General features: G+C 36.3%; 1 protein-coding gene and 1 long non-coding RNA gene across 3 annotated transcripts in view; both read right to left on the reverse strand.

Annotated features, from left to right (window-relative positions):
- The window catches only part of LOC127968154 (uncharacterized), a 146,954-nt gene that overhangs the window by 95,425 nt on the left and 36,442 nt on the right, over window positions 1–15,087 (reverse strand). The window lies entirely within an intron of this gene.
- LOC127968148 (retinoic acid receptor gamma-A-like) overlaps window positions 1–15,087 on the reverse strand; it is a 39,685-nt gene that overhangs the window by 16,958 nt on the left and 7,640 nt on the right. Inside the window, exon 2 of one of the 2 annotated variants that reach the window (XM_052569091.1) lies at window positions 11,704–12,087. In XM_052569091.1, coding sequence (XP_052425051.1) covers window positions 11,704–11,860 — 157 coding nt within the window. In that variant the 5' untranslated portion in view covers window positions 11,861–12,087. Of the gene's footprint in view, window positions 1–429; window positions 1,003–11,703; window positions 12,088–15,087 lie in introns of those variants that run through there. The other variant, XM_052569093.1, reaches the window with a different exon arrangement.

The raw sequence follows: 15,087 nt of genomic DNA on the forward strand, positions 1-15,087 counted from the left end.
TCTTAATTATGGCACTTTTGCAGGACAAAAAACTGTTTATAAAGATGTCATTGTTGTCATTATCATTATTAATTGTAAGCATATATCACAATGAAACAATTCATATCTATTTTAGTTCAAAAAAAAAATGACAGAACAACAGTTTACAGCATGTGCACAGCTGTAGTGGTAGGCTTATAAAATATGCAAACATACATTATTTATCAGCACAAGTCAGTTTTTTTTTTTTTTTTTTTTTTTCTGTGATCTAGGCAAAACTTCTGGCAGCCAGCCATTGGGATGTTAACAAGAGTACCATTTAAGTCATGACAAGATGCTGAGCACATACTACAGTCACTCAGACTTCTAGAATACTTTAATACATGCTAAGAGTTAAAAGGAGAGACAGTTAAAGTGAGTATAGTGGAGGTACAGAGACATCACACTTACACTGCAGGCTAGTGTTGTTGCTCCATGAGAAAGGTTCTAGGCCAGGGAAGAAGGAGCTTGCTTTCCTGAGCATGCATGAACTCTGAGTGGATACGTCAAAGATCCCGAGAGCCTCCACGCAGTCAAACATGATGTCCAGCCTTCACCAAGAACTCTGTCCCAGATGTTCTGTTCTGTACTGTGTCTCAAGCTGTCTGTCAGCTGCAGATACGGTTAAGCAACACAGTAGACGATGACCAACAACAACAATGTAGAGTCTGGAGTTTCCCAGTCAATCTGGAACTCCTGCCAGAGCTATCAATGGCAAGAGAAAGTCTCAAGGACTCGAGACTTCTGTTTCAGATGTAGCTGTCACTGTAGCCAGCAGCTTCTCTGTAAGGAACTTGAACTTTTCTGGAACAGTTCTTCGTTGAGTTAAGCGGCTCCTGTGCAGCTCTATGCTGACCATCCCCCCGTGCCTGTTTTTCTCTGGAGTCTGTTGTGTTTTTGAGCTTTGTCAAACTCAGCCTTACTGTCAAGACTCTAACATACTGTGACTCAACAACCTGCGCTATTTCACTCACCGCAGCTAGCTCGGCCCACAACAGAGGGAGTGGGGCGAGAATTACAGCACGAGGGAGGGGAAGAGAGAGGGAGGGAACGAGGCGGGTGCTTTTGTGGTTGGCTGAAAGAAAAAAAAACTTTCCCTTCCATTCTCTGCTAGAGCAATCCTTTCAGCCTGCATCATATTTATACCTTTGCAAATAAAAACAAACAACATGACCTCCTCTCACTCCCTCTATCTGCTTTTCCTATGAAACATATCGCCTTCCTTTTCATCATGGAGCCCCCTTTTGTGCTGAAGTGTTGATAAAGATGGCTGTGCACCCTTCAGAATGTCTTTTAAATTCCAATTCTATTCCTAAGTTTAAATTTTGATACACTGAAAGTAATTCTAATTGGAGTATTCAATAAGTAAAATACGTATAATTAAAAAAATATAATTACAATGAATTTTAATTTGAACCCTTTTTATATTATTGGCCTTTTAGAAGTTGAAAACGATAGATAAGCAACTTTAAATTACTTCAGTTCTGAATTTTACCTAAACAAATGCAATTCATATATATATGAAAATTATTTAATTAAATTATAGTTGTCATATATGTGTGAAATTAAATACACTCTGAAATTCATGATGACCATTTGATTCAGCTTTTTTAGTTTGTAATGAAACGTTTTGTATTAAACAAAGAAAATGCGAAATTAAAGCATTTTTCACTAGTGGTCTTGGGCCTTTGGACTTAAATGAGTCAAGCTTCAGTCTGGATCCAACCCTTATGAAGATCTGACATTACTAAACACCGGAGAAGAAGAGATGATGCCAACAGAGGACCCTCAGATGATGCTAACCCTGGAACAACATATAAAACTACCAAATTTTGCTTAACAGCAATGTTTAACAGCAATCACAAAGTTTAATCGCGATATATAATCATTGCAATTAACATCCTTGTAATGATCAGCCTAACAGGATGACAACAGGATGACATACTTAAAAGAATGACATACTGTAAAACAGAAATACGTTTAGTAAGTATAGTGGACAGTATCTCCGCCTGTCACGCGGAAGACTGGGGTTCGATTCACAGACGGGGAACCACATATGTAAAAATCAGCCCAATAGGCCGCATTACATAGATTTAAAATGGGGAAAGATTAAACTGTGTGAGGGCTTTGAGTGTTTAAAAAGATGGGTCAGACAACAAGGTTAAAAGTGAAAATCAAATATGTATTTACAATGTTCACAAGAGACTTAAAACAACACAATAAAACTAGATAGACTCAGTATGTTAAAAGAATTTAGGTCTATACCCTAAAAACAGTCCAAGAATCCCAGTGTATCGCTGACTCCCAATGTGAGATGTGAGAAGTGTCCACTGGTGTATATACAATCCAAAAAAGGTCTTATTGCAATTTCTTTTCTTTTTTTTTTTCTTTTCTTTTTTTTTTTTTTTTTTTTGCAAGATGCAAAATATGTACCAATGAGTACATTATCACTGCAGTTTCCAAAAAATAAAATAAAAAAATTAACACAAGGGGCAGTAAAACTGTGACACCTTTAATTCCTTTTCACACAAATTTACAGTTTCTATTGATAAAGCATAATTTTTGCACAATTACTTGAAAAATATTATGTTATGATTTGAAAACTGATGTCTTTGAATGTTAGCATCGCATATATCCAGCTTCATATCTATGGGTTTTCATAGACGGTAGGTTTGATCGGTAGCTCACGGAGTATGGAGACATACCACTGCAATACAGTACCTGAAGCACCGTAATAAAATCACAGCAATCTCTACCTATATCAGCGTATTAAAAACATGACAGGGTTCTCGTATTGAACCTGTGTTTTATCACCACTCAGTGGACAACTCTCTTTGAAACTGCGGCAAAACATGCAGTAAGGTATGAAAAAACTGTGTTTCAGAAAATTACCCTGAGGTATGTATTTTTATGGCTCCAACCTGTCCTCCAACCAATACGCTTGTATAGGTCGTTTGTCCAAGTCCCTGAAATACGACCCACCAGAGATTATACTACAATTGCGCTCCTATAGGCAAAAGGTCGTTTTCATATTAATGTTTTGTACTCTTTTATTTGCCCTCTGGTTTGCGTTTCGTGTAGCTCAGTTAGTAGATTATTGCGTTATACCTTGATATGTCATCATGCTATCGTGGGTTCGATCCCAGGAATGGACGTGCACGAAAATGTATATGTTCAATAAATCATAATTTAACATGATTTCTGTGAGGGTTAGGTTTAGGGGTGGGGTTAGGTGTGGTCATTCGAACAAATAAGCCACCTACAGTAGTAAAATATGTAGGAAATACTGTAAGATCAGTGTGAAACGCCCACACATTGCATTTAATGTAATGGTAATGACGTTATACGTCAATTCATGACGACAGATACTGTCACTATTTTTAGGCCCGCTAGAGGGCGCTTAACTTTAAAACGTAAATATAGGTCGTAATAAGGTGCTTGCACAAACGACCTATATGGTCGTTTTTTGTTGGAGGACAGGCTCCATTTTTTATGAATGGTATTCATAAAAATTGGTATTGTGTAAAGCGCTACAGTATATAAATAAACTTGAATTGAAGATCGTCTTAAAACATTAAAAACCTGTTTAGCCAAGATCCAAAGCCTACAGTAACATCAAGATTTTTTTTAAACAATTTTTATATGGCTTTTTCTTCTTCTCTCTTCCTCTCCTTTCACAATAAAAGTATATTAATAAAAGTGGCAATAAAATGTCAAAAATGAACTAAAAATGTTAGCGCTTCCATCCAGTAGAGAAGAAGTGTGGTTTGGTTGTTTACAGATGCACAGTGTGACTATTTGAATCCTACTGCCATCTTTAGGCAACTCACAGCCTGGCTAAACCCTTTATAAGTTACTCTTTCTGCAGTGTTTTCACTGGCAGTCCTATCATCGGCCCCAGCTCTCAACTCTCCTTGACAGTTTTACTTTTCAGTTCTTATTTTTCTGTTCCCAACTTACATCATCTTTATTTTTTCTCTCAGTTTGTCATTTCATCAAGTGCACCACAACTTAATGCTGTCCAGATCTTTGGTAACTCTTCCAAACAGTTGCTACTGAAATATGCCGAAATGTACGTCAACTGTCCCCGTTGACTCCGTATTGTATTTCTTTATTCTTTTGCAATGTCTTCCAAACTTGTCTTGACCCAGCCAAAGTCTGCATCCAATGTTCTTACTTTGACATGTTTCTCATGGTTGTGTGCATTATTTAAAATGCAGTCCTGAAGTCTACAGACGTATTTGTCTCCACATATTTACAGAGACTGCATCAGTAAGGAAACTTTGATTAAATGATGACAGACATGTTTTTTAGTTTTTGCTCCAGATGTTGCAGTTTGACAGTTTCCTGAGCAAAAAAAAAAAAAAAAAAAAAAAAAAAAAAAAAAGCATGTAATATATGACTTTTAAATTAAGCAATTTTATGAAAAGCCTTTTGTTGCATTTCGGCAGTTTGTTCTTCAGCAAATCACAGCAGTGCATCTGCATGGCTGACTCATGAGTCTCATTATAATCACATTTCCTTCAGAAGAGTGTGAGAGAAACAGTGTGGCATTACATTTACACAAACCCACAGCTTATATGATCCACCTTCCCTCCCTCTCTCTCTGCTTTTCCCTTTTCCTCCCCTCATTCGAGAGGACTGAACCCTGAAAGCCAGCCCCAGTGGGGTGCTAACTTCCCCCAAAATTTCTGCCCACCCTCTCTCTCCCTCTCACTCGTCCACTCTCTCTATCTGGCGCCTGGTTCTCTATTTCTGCCTCACTCTGCTCAGTCTGCTTTTCATTGTGTTACTTTTTTTTTCACAATATTCTATTATATTTTTATATTTGTTTTTTTGTTTCCCCAGCACTTCTGTATAAGAAAGTCACTTTACAACAAGGTCCCATTTTACTCATTTAGTTTGTGCATTAATTAACTCGAACTACCAATGAGAAATGCATTTGGTACAGTAATAACTAATCTTTGGTTACACTATTTAAAGGTTTCATTGTTACAATGTAATTACATATTTATTCACAACATGCAATATTATAGCATTATGGGTAGCACTTTATTTTACAGTCCTGTTCCTCATGTACATACTATGTACTTATTATAGTAATTACAATAACTATGTTATAAATAGGTACTAACCCTGAACCTACCCCTAAACATAACCCTACCCCAGTGTAGTTACCTTGTATTACCAGAACTTTCTTAGATAAATACACTGTAAGTACACTATAAGTACATGTTATTACACGTACTGTAAAATAAAGTGCAACCACATTATGGTTAGGATTAGGGAATGGTTTAAAGTTTTTTACATGTATTTATACATACTGTAATTTACATGAAATGTGTAAAATGAACTGTTACCAGCCTTTTTTAATGTTAGTAACAAAATACACAACTGTTCTTTGTTAGTTCATGATTAGCCAGTTCAGGTTCGTTGAATAATTGATATAACTTTTGATTGTAATAACATATTAGTAAAGGTTAAAATGAACAGTAACTAAGATTACTAATTGTTTTATACATATCTTTAACTGTAACTAGTTAACTAATGTTAACAAATGTAAATACTTTAGCTTTTTCTTACAGCTCACTGAACGACCACAAAAGTGTGTTTCATAGATTGCTAATTAGTGTTATTATATTGGAAAATGCAGCATGAAGGAAATACATTCTGACTAAGAGAAGTAAAACACATTTGATCATGCTTTCACAAAATGTGATTCCAAATTTTACCAAATCCGCTTTACAAAGCTGCTTTTCTTTCGCCCGTTGTCCCGTTTTGTAGACATCTGTTAATCTGCACATACGTTATCCCCTATTTCACCCCATACCTTTGCTCTCTCTGCCTCAACGTTTTCACCTGTCTTTCAACACGTCCCCTCCCTCTCTTGCTCTTTCTCATTCTCTTGTTCTCCCTCTCTCTCTTGCACACACACACACACACACACACTCCACAGTGACACACAACAGGGAGCAGCACTGCACAATCTCAGCCAGTTCTGTTCTCTCCACACCTTGAGGCAATTACACCCCCCTTCAAACACACACACACACACACACATGCAAGCCAAGGCCCGAAGACTGAAGAAAGGAAGGGGGAATGCAGACAGGAAAAGGCGCCCCATTCTGTCTCTTTTTCTCCCTGTCTCTTTCCCAGGCCCTTCTGCTTTTCATCTATCTGCCAGTCATTCCTGTCCATCTGTGCCTCTGCTCTTTTTGTATCTTTTTATTGTCTCTGTCTTTCTCCATTGGTGTTGGTGGCTCATCCACAGGCTTTTGCAGAATCAAATGCAAGTTTTTTACTGCCAAGCACTGGCGTCATGGGATGCCCAGACAGACTGAACAAAACCTACTCTGTTCAAACGGCTCACTCTTCTTCCAGCGAGGAATATAAACCTGGCTCTCGTACTTTGTGGTTGAGGCTACACAGCATTTGGGTTTGGATTTCTGACTGCATGTGTGCTGGATTTGCTTGTATTGGAATGTGTGGTTCCTTGGGGGTCTGTAAGTGTGTGTGTGTGTGTGTTGGTCATGAATTGTAATCTGACCCTCTAGGGGGAATACAGGCTTTCCTTCATTACAGGGCACTTATGTACACACATACAAACATTTGCAAAAGTCCAATTAACTTAGTTTGCAGTGGTAATAAATCTGCAAATGTTCACTTAAAGAAGAAGTTCATCCAAAGATGAAAATTCAGAAAGCTATCATATATATGCCAAGTTCTGTCATGAAACTGTAGATGGCGCGGGCTGAAGGCTCGTTGACGCAAATCGATGTTATTCACAGCATTAAATACTTGGCACAAGCTGATTGGTTCATGTTGCACATGCAGCCAATGAGCCTCCTGCTTTACATTTAAATGGCTGGTTAGCATTAACTAGAGCAGTTCACAGTGCTTTCAGAGATCCACTGAAGCTAATAATTTCAGCATTCAATGCACACATTATTGATTTAATATGCAATAAAATATACTAAACTATCAAAAAAAAAAAAAAAACATTTGCATTTTATTTTTAGGCAGAATTAGTTGGGCATACTGTTTGACTTTGCTTTCACAAAATATTTTTGTCAGTATATTAACAGGTTAAAAGTAAATATATTTTCATTACAGTGACATTGATGAATGATAAAAAAAAAAAAAATTCGGGTGATTGATGGGGGTTACTTCATCTATCATCCTACAATGTGATTCCTGTTTGTTATTGACGCAGTAGTGCATGTTTCTACCTAAGTTTGAGCTATATTGGCTCATACAGACATAGTTATTTAGGTCATTAGTTGATAAACAGTACAGCACCCATCTGGCAAACCGGCCCAGGCTCACAGAGATAGCAGACGCTCTCAGAGCAGCAGCGGTACATATTTCTTGGCAATAGATCTGCTTGTTTTGGGGGGCATTATCATTTCATCTCTTCTGCCTCATGGGGATGATTTCAAGCATATTATTGTATGTGCAGCAGCAGTATGTGTTCATGCTCAGAGCAACATATAGATTTTGGCTGTTTTGTTTCTTATTCCAGCTTTGTTGGGGTTATTTTGTATGCTATTTGTGCAGCACAATGTCACAGCACTGAATCTGTGTATGTATTGGCAGAAGCAAGCTCTTGTACTTGTTTTGCAGCACCAAGACCACACTGTCATATACATTGCCATGCTTAAATTCTTTAACTCGTTCATTCATTCATCACAGTAGTATTAAATATAAGTAAATAAATTAAGCATATTATCTGTTGCTTAAGTAAGGGTTCACTTCCACAGAAGAAACTAAAGTAGAAGACAAATAAACAGTCTGCAAAAAATAAATAATAATAATCATCAACATCATCATAATCATAAATCGATACATAAATAAATAAAAAAAATGTAAAAATTTGCATGATTAACCATTGGATTAATTCGATTAATTAAATCAAAATCGGATTAGTCGCACACACCTCTCCAGGTCATATCATTGTCAGTTGATCAGGAAAAGAGCAGCATAAACGTTCTTCTAAACATCTTTAGTGTTCCACAGAAGACAGTCAGTCATAAAGAATGTCTAGAATTGATGTTGGAATTTTCATTTTTGAATATTTTTGTAAATGAACAAAGAGAAAGTTTCAAGCAGAGCCTGACAAATGCTGCTGGCATAAAAGTGCACGACTCGCTGCTGTTTTAATGTCAGGAAGTCATGCCAGCTAACTTGTGATGAGACAGTTTCCCTGCAGCATGTAGCCGGCTGATCTCTATCACCACCCACTCTTTCTGTCTGTCTGTTTCTTCTTTCTTTCTTTCTTTTTTTACAGTTTAAAAAATAACCTCTATAACTTTACAATCTTCATTTCAAATTACTTTACTAGAATCCTCCATCATGAAACAATCCATCAATAAAAAATCTCTCTCTCTCTCTCTCACACACACACACACACACACACACACACACACACGCACACACACACACACCACTGGTGGTTTAAAGAATTGGGCCAAACCCCAGAAATTCCAATCCAATTCTATATAAATAAATAAAGAGGCACAATGTGAAGTTTGTGCTTTCACAGCCTCAGTCCTGCAGTAACCTCTGCATTTGGCCATCCTCTGCCTCGCTCTTAAAAGAAGAAAAATGTGCCATTTGTTTCAAATGCTACCTCTTTTTCCATCACACATTCTGCATTTCTGAAACCAGAAGCTCCACTAGATCCACAACCTCATGTGCAGATGTGTGAGTTTGTGGGTTGGTGTGTGTTAATTATTATTATTTTTTTGTTTGTTTTGTTTTGTATGACTGATGCAATCCATTTTATGTATGTATGTGTATGTGTACTACCATTTGAATGGAAAATGTGAGATTGCACACTGTAAGTAATAACAATAATAAAGAGAGAGAGAGAGACAGAGAGAGAGAGAGAGAGAGAGAGAGAGAGAGAGGCTTTGCAGTCACACTTGATGAACTAAGTGAACTACAGGTAATGATATATTTAATAATACACCACATTTGTCCTTTGGGGGCAGTAGAGCTACAGAGGAGTGACTGGTATTTAACTTTTGTTTTTTCAACTGTTTACATTTTCAAAACTCAGAATCCATTGTTGAGCAAGTGATGAATTATAGATTTACTAAATCTGTACCCATGAAGAAACAATCTCATCTACAGTACATCTTGGATTGCCTGAGGGTGAGGACATTTACATCTTTGGGTAAAGTATTACTTTAAATAAGTATTTAATAGTTTTATATGTTTAAAATATTATATTTATTATTTAATATATTGTAAATTATACATAACACAATATTTTGCACTGCAAATTCAATATTATAAATATTAAATGTTATATTTCCATATGTGTTATTAATGTGCATTTCAGCTTCTTTTGAATTCCCTGTTTCTATTTTATGTGTGGTGAATGTCAAATTAAAAGTTTTAGCTCTACAGAAGTTACAGGTTTTAGGTGCAGAGTGTACTGGATTTCACTCCGAATTTGTGTAACATCTGAGGACGTTAAATCTGAAGCTAATAAAACAGTAAAGTGGTCTTTTATGTACAGTTAATAGAGTTGCTGTCAGTACTGAGGCTGAATAATGTTTCAGCGCTGAAGTCATGAGCTGGCAGACACACAGCTGAGTATTGAAGGTGTTCTTAAGCAAAAACACCTCACTTCAGCAGTTTTTATGCCACCACTGCAGAAAGAACATATTTAACATGTCAAAAATTAAGTATTCTCAACCACTGACCTTAACACTTTTATTATAAGCTGGATGGATGTAAGATGCTGGACTTTGTGCATATTTGTGCATTATATGTCACTTGCATTATATATCACATAAGATCCTATTTTTATCTGATTTAATACATGAGTCTTGATGGTATAAACTGATATATTTAGATTGATTCAGTGATATTAAATCATATTTTGACAAGCAAAACCATTTAATTGAGATCTACCATTTTTAGGTTACCAATTTGAGTGAACTAGGGTTTCTTAAAAACATACATTTAACAACCCATGTTATGCGCAACGGGACTCTGTGCTTGCAGTGGGTTCAGTCTCATTATTCTTGTGTGCATTGCATAAGGTTTTTTTTGTCCTTATTTTAAGAGTGAGAACAGGGTTAGGCTTTAAAATACTCTGTTGTTTACAATGCAAACAGCTGAGTGATCATCTTTTTAAAGAAACAGACTGTCCCGCCCGTCTAGCCCATCTGCCTCTCTGTCTCTCCCTCTGTATGTTCCCACTCTGAAAGAAGAAAGGATGGATTGAGGGATGGGTAGATGTTATCTCTTATTAAATGGAGCTAATGGAGCGTCTGTGTATGAAGGCACCACATAATGAGATAATCACACAGGATAGTTGCAGCACTGTTGACACAACTATTTTACTTTTACTACTTTCTATCTCTCAGGAAGACAAAATACGAAGCAGTATCCCAGGTATCATACATCAACCATCTTGTGACCGCTATGTGACTTTTTTTCCCTTTCCTTTTTTTTTTTTTTTTTGCATTGAAATGTAATCTTTGTTCAGTTTGCTGAACAAAGTTGTATCCTCCTCTTTCACTCTTTTCTGGCTATAAATGGACATTTGTGTTCATATGCATTCTTCACAGTGCAAAGGATTTGAATTTGCCTTTCTTTTTTGTATGTATGTGTGTGTGTGTATGTGTGTGTGTGTGGGCATGCTTTTGTATCATATCAGGACACAACTCTGTATAATGACATGGGTATGACACAGGTATTACAAGGAGAGGGTGACTTATGAGGACATAACCCATGTCCCCATTTTTCAAAATGCTTATAAATCATACAGAATTATTATTATTATTATTTTTATTTTATTTTTTATTTTTTTGAGAAAGTAAAAATGCACAAAGTTTCCTGTGAGGGTTAGGGTTAGGGGTAGGGTTGGTGTAGTGGATCTAGTGTAGAGCCATAGAATATACAGTTACATTATAAAAACCATTACGCCTATGGGATGAACACATTTTTCCCAAAAACAAACATGTGTGTGTGTGTGTGTGTGTGTGTGTGTGTGTGTGTGTGTGTGTGTGTGTGTGTGTGTGTGTGTGTGTGTGTGTGTGTGCTTCGGCAGGATTATTCCAGGAGGTGGTGACTGGCATGTGGTCTGATACAGTGGATGTGCGTGTCTGAACACAGCCGACATCAAGAACAAACCCTGAACTGAACAAACTCAAAGCACACTTCACTGGTAGAATCTTCTATATTAGCTTCATGTATTTTGCTCTTCCTTTTAACAAAATAATATTTGCATATGTAAGTGTGTAAATACTCTATACATATTTAGACAATTTTTTTATATTTTTGAAATAAGTCTCTTTATGCACTTTTATTTCAACAAAAATGTGAATTATTATTACAATTTAAAATAATTGTTTTCTATGTGAATAAAATGTCAAATGGTCTTTATTCCTGTGAATAATGTTAAGCTGTTTTTTTTTTCATCACAGGAAAAAAGTACCTATATAGTATTTATTAAATATAATATATATAAATATAATATACAAATAAATTATACAAATAGAAAATAGAAAACAGTTATTTTTCAATTGTAATAATATTTCACAATGTTACTGTAAAAAACAAAACAAAAAAATTAAATAAAAAAAAAAAACCTTAAGGGCAACATAAGAAAAGAACACACGATTAGCTCCAGTTTTATTCATAAAATGAAATTATTCTGTTACTTACACAGAGCTGCCATCTCTTTGGGTAGGTCTGCTCCAAATCGTCCAAATAGGCTGCCATTGGCCAGAAGATCAAAGGGGGAGTGGTTTCGCATTGAACTGAAGGCAAAAGGGTAGAACCCTGTCATATGACTCATAGGCCTCTCCCTATTGGTTGCCATTGTGATGATGGCGGTCCTCCAGTGTCCAAAAACTGTCCTATCGTCCTATTGTTGAGATGGTAAATTACCACTTCTTTTAACTTCAATGCTATTTATAAAAGGATTTCTCTTAACAAGCTGTGTGCAATAATCGAAAATCCATTCTAAACATTTGCGCAGCACTGATCTGAATGGAAGGTGATCTCAGCAAGTGATCCAGAACTGATGCACAGTAATCCAACAGATGCCTGCAGAAAAACACAAAGAGGGAAAAAATAGCATTTAAAACTCATGTGACCCCATGCACTATAAACATCAGTTTAGCACAAGACGTCAAACCAATGCTTTCTCATAAAATTAGTCAGGATCCAACTTGAGAGGCAGCATCAGACAGAAGAACGTTATCAACATATATAGAAGAATAATGCAGAATTTGAACTGTCTGCATCTGACAGCTATGAGATCGCATCTTCAACGCCAGAGTAAAAAACTGAAATGTCTCCATCTATGGTTGTGCCTTAATTTACTTATTTTTTTTGCTCAGTCTTATTGTAATGTACATTTGATGCAGCAATGTAAATGATGTCTGAAAAATACAAAATCTGATCTGACCATTCAGATTGAAACACACACATTTCCAAGAACCTGAAATTGCCATCTGATTTCAGACCACATGTGAATGTGGTTTGGACTGGGTTTGTAAAAGCCAGATTTCATGTGGTTTTCTGCTGTTAGGTCTGTAAACAGCTAAATAGGTTTGAGTCGGATGAGCCAAAAAAAAAAAAAAAATTAAGCCTGTCTGAGCAAAAAACTTTTTACGAATAATCTCGCCTGAATTGGTGAACATCTTAGCCAGGTCAGCTGTCACTTTTCACATGAATAGCATGCTTTTAAGAAGTGACAGGAAAACCAGTGAAACTTTGAGTTCTAATCATTTTGCGTGCACATTTCTTCAGGGAAGACATTTGACATCTGAGATATAAAAGATACAGCATCTTAATCAAGCAGTCATGACGCCATTTGCTTTAGTGAGAATCACTGTGAAAGAAACTGAGATCCAACAAACAGATGAAATGTGGGGGAGAAACAGAGCGAGTCTCTTGTTGGGCATTCATTTGAACGGCCTCCAAGCCATGAAGCGATTCCAGGCGATGCCATATGATTTAAATCAGAGACACAGCTCAATAAAGCTGCCTCTGTTCTACTGCCACATGCCCAGGGTGGAGGGCACCCAGCGCTCGCTTACCCCCTCCTTCTGCCTCCATCACGACTTGATGGAAAGTTCCAGAGCACAGACCCATAAATGGTGAAGCTGACTTTCCATATCTTCATACAGATTACAAATACAAGTTTTCTTAACTGACACACGTGATCGTAATGGATTGCATTTTTAAAGAATCATGTTTACATTCAAAGAGCTGTTTTGCACATTTGAGATGTGTCATAGTAAGGAGTTTCCACTGGCATTGTTTTCATTTCACAGGTACATTACCTGGTACCTTTCTGCACTTTAGATTTGAAAGTAGACTCCTTTTGATCTACTTATAAGTGGACTATTCTCTCTCTGTCTTTGTCTGTCTCTTGGTTCTCTGCATGGTTCTTTCTTTTAATTGCAGTCTGTTGCTCTGTAAGGTTGTGTTCATTTGGAGCAGGGCTGCAGTAAACTGTTCCACATGTGAGGACTGTGCAGAATGGCCATGTTTCAGAACACATCAACAATCAATCACACACAAACACTGAACTACATTCAAATACACCTCGCTGTCTGATCTATATAACCTTTTTATTTCATTTTATTTCATTTTATTTTATTATTATTATTATTAAGTTCCAAATCCCCCAGAACTGAATTCCTTATATTTTCTTCATCCCTCCCTTTTTGACTCGCTGTCCTTTGAAAATCCCCTTATTGACATGTTTTTGTCTTCAGCGGTTTCTTCATCTCATTCGAGATGACAGTTTTCAAGATGTTTTCAACAAAGCGATGAGAAGAACTATAAAAAAAGCAGAAAAGGATAAAAGAAAACAATGATGTGTTTCAGAAAAGAAAAAGCAGAAACATGCAAGGTGAAAAAAGAAAGAAAGGTTATAGGACTTTGCATGCAAAACCTTTGTGTGGAAATGTATTAAGAGTACAGAAAATCAAACAGAATCATTATGAAGTACTTAGAAGTAAAAAGTGATCAAATGAGAACAAAAGAGTAAACAAATGTGGAAAATGCAAAGCCAGGAATGAAACATTCCTCTGTTGTGCAGTTGTTGCTCATTAATTAGACACACATTGTGAATAAGGAGAAGTCTGGTGTGTGTGTGTGTGTGTGTGTGTGTTAGGGGGGAATGAGGCCTTGCAGCATATAAAAAGCAATGGTTTTATTTCACCCAGTAAAACGGTGAAATAAAAAGCAGTTATACAGGAGAATTGCCTATACGAGTTAATGACATGTAAGTGTACCCAGCATTCACCCAGAGCATACCATTTACAGAAGTAATATATATATATATATATATATATATATATATATATATATATATATATATATATATACACACACACACACACACATTCTTTTAAATATCATTTGAAAAAGATATTACAAATTTTATGCACACATTTATTTTTATAGAATAATATGATAGAACGTTTGTTATTTTTATGTTTAACTAATTATATTTGTTCAATCATAACCTCTAAACGTAATTACATTCTTACAAAATATTTTTAGCTCCTTCATTAAGCCATTTTCCATCCACATTCTGTACAATTATAAGCTACTAAAGAAATGGTTGACCCAAAATGTTATTAATCTCCAAAAAATGTGAAATATTTAGCATTAAATCACTTTCTCACCCATGGATCAATGCACTGAATGGGTGCCATCAAAATGAGAGTCTGATGAAAACAACACCAAAATCAACAATAGTAATCCAATTGATGCAATGAAAAGCTGCATGTGTCCCATAATAACTTTTGCTCCAGTGAAAACGTCCATCCCCTATCGTCTCTCAGTCTCTCTGGTTAAACGCTGTTTTGGACAGTGCTTGATCTGATTCAGGTGAGATCTCCTCTTCACCTCCCTCTTCATTTTGGTAAGTTAAATTTTTTAATGATGAATTTGTTTCTTACATTTTTTTTGTTTTGTTTTTTTGCTTTTTGCCCATCAGCCCCTTAACTGACGGACTGGAGAGGTGTGGATTACTTGTGGATTATTGTGATGTTTTTATCAGCTGTTTGGACTCTCATTCTGATG

This window comes from Carassius gibelio, chromosome B11, assembly GCF_023724105.1.
Source record: "Carassius gibelio isolate Cgi1373 ecotype wild population from Czech Republic chromosome B11, carGib1.2-hapl.c, whole genome shotgun sequence".
Taxonomy (NCBI): Eukaryota; Metazoa; Chordata; class Actinopteri; order Cypriniformes; family Cyprinidae; genus Carassius; species Carassius gibelio.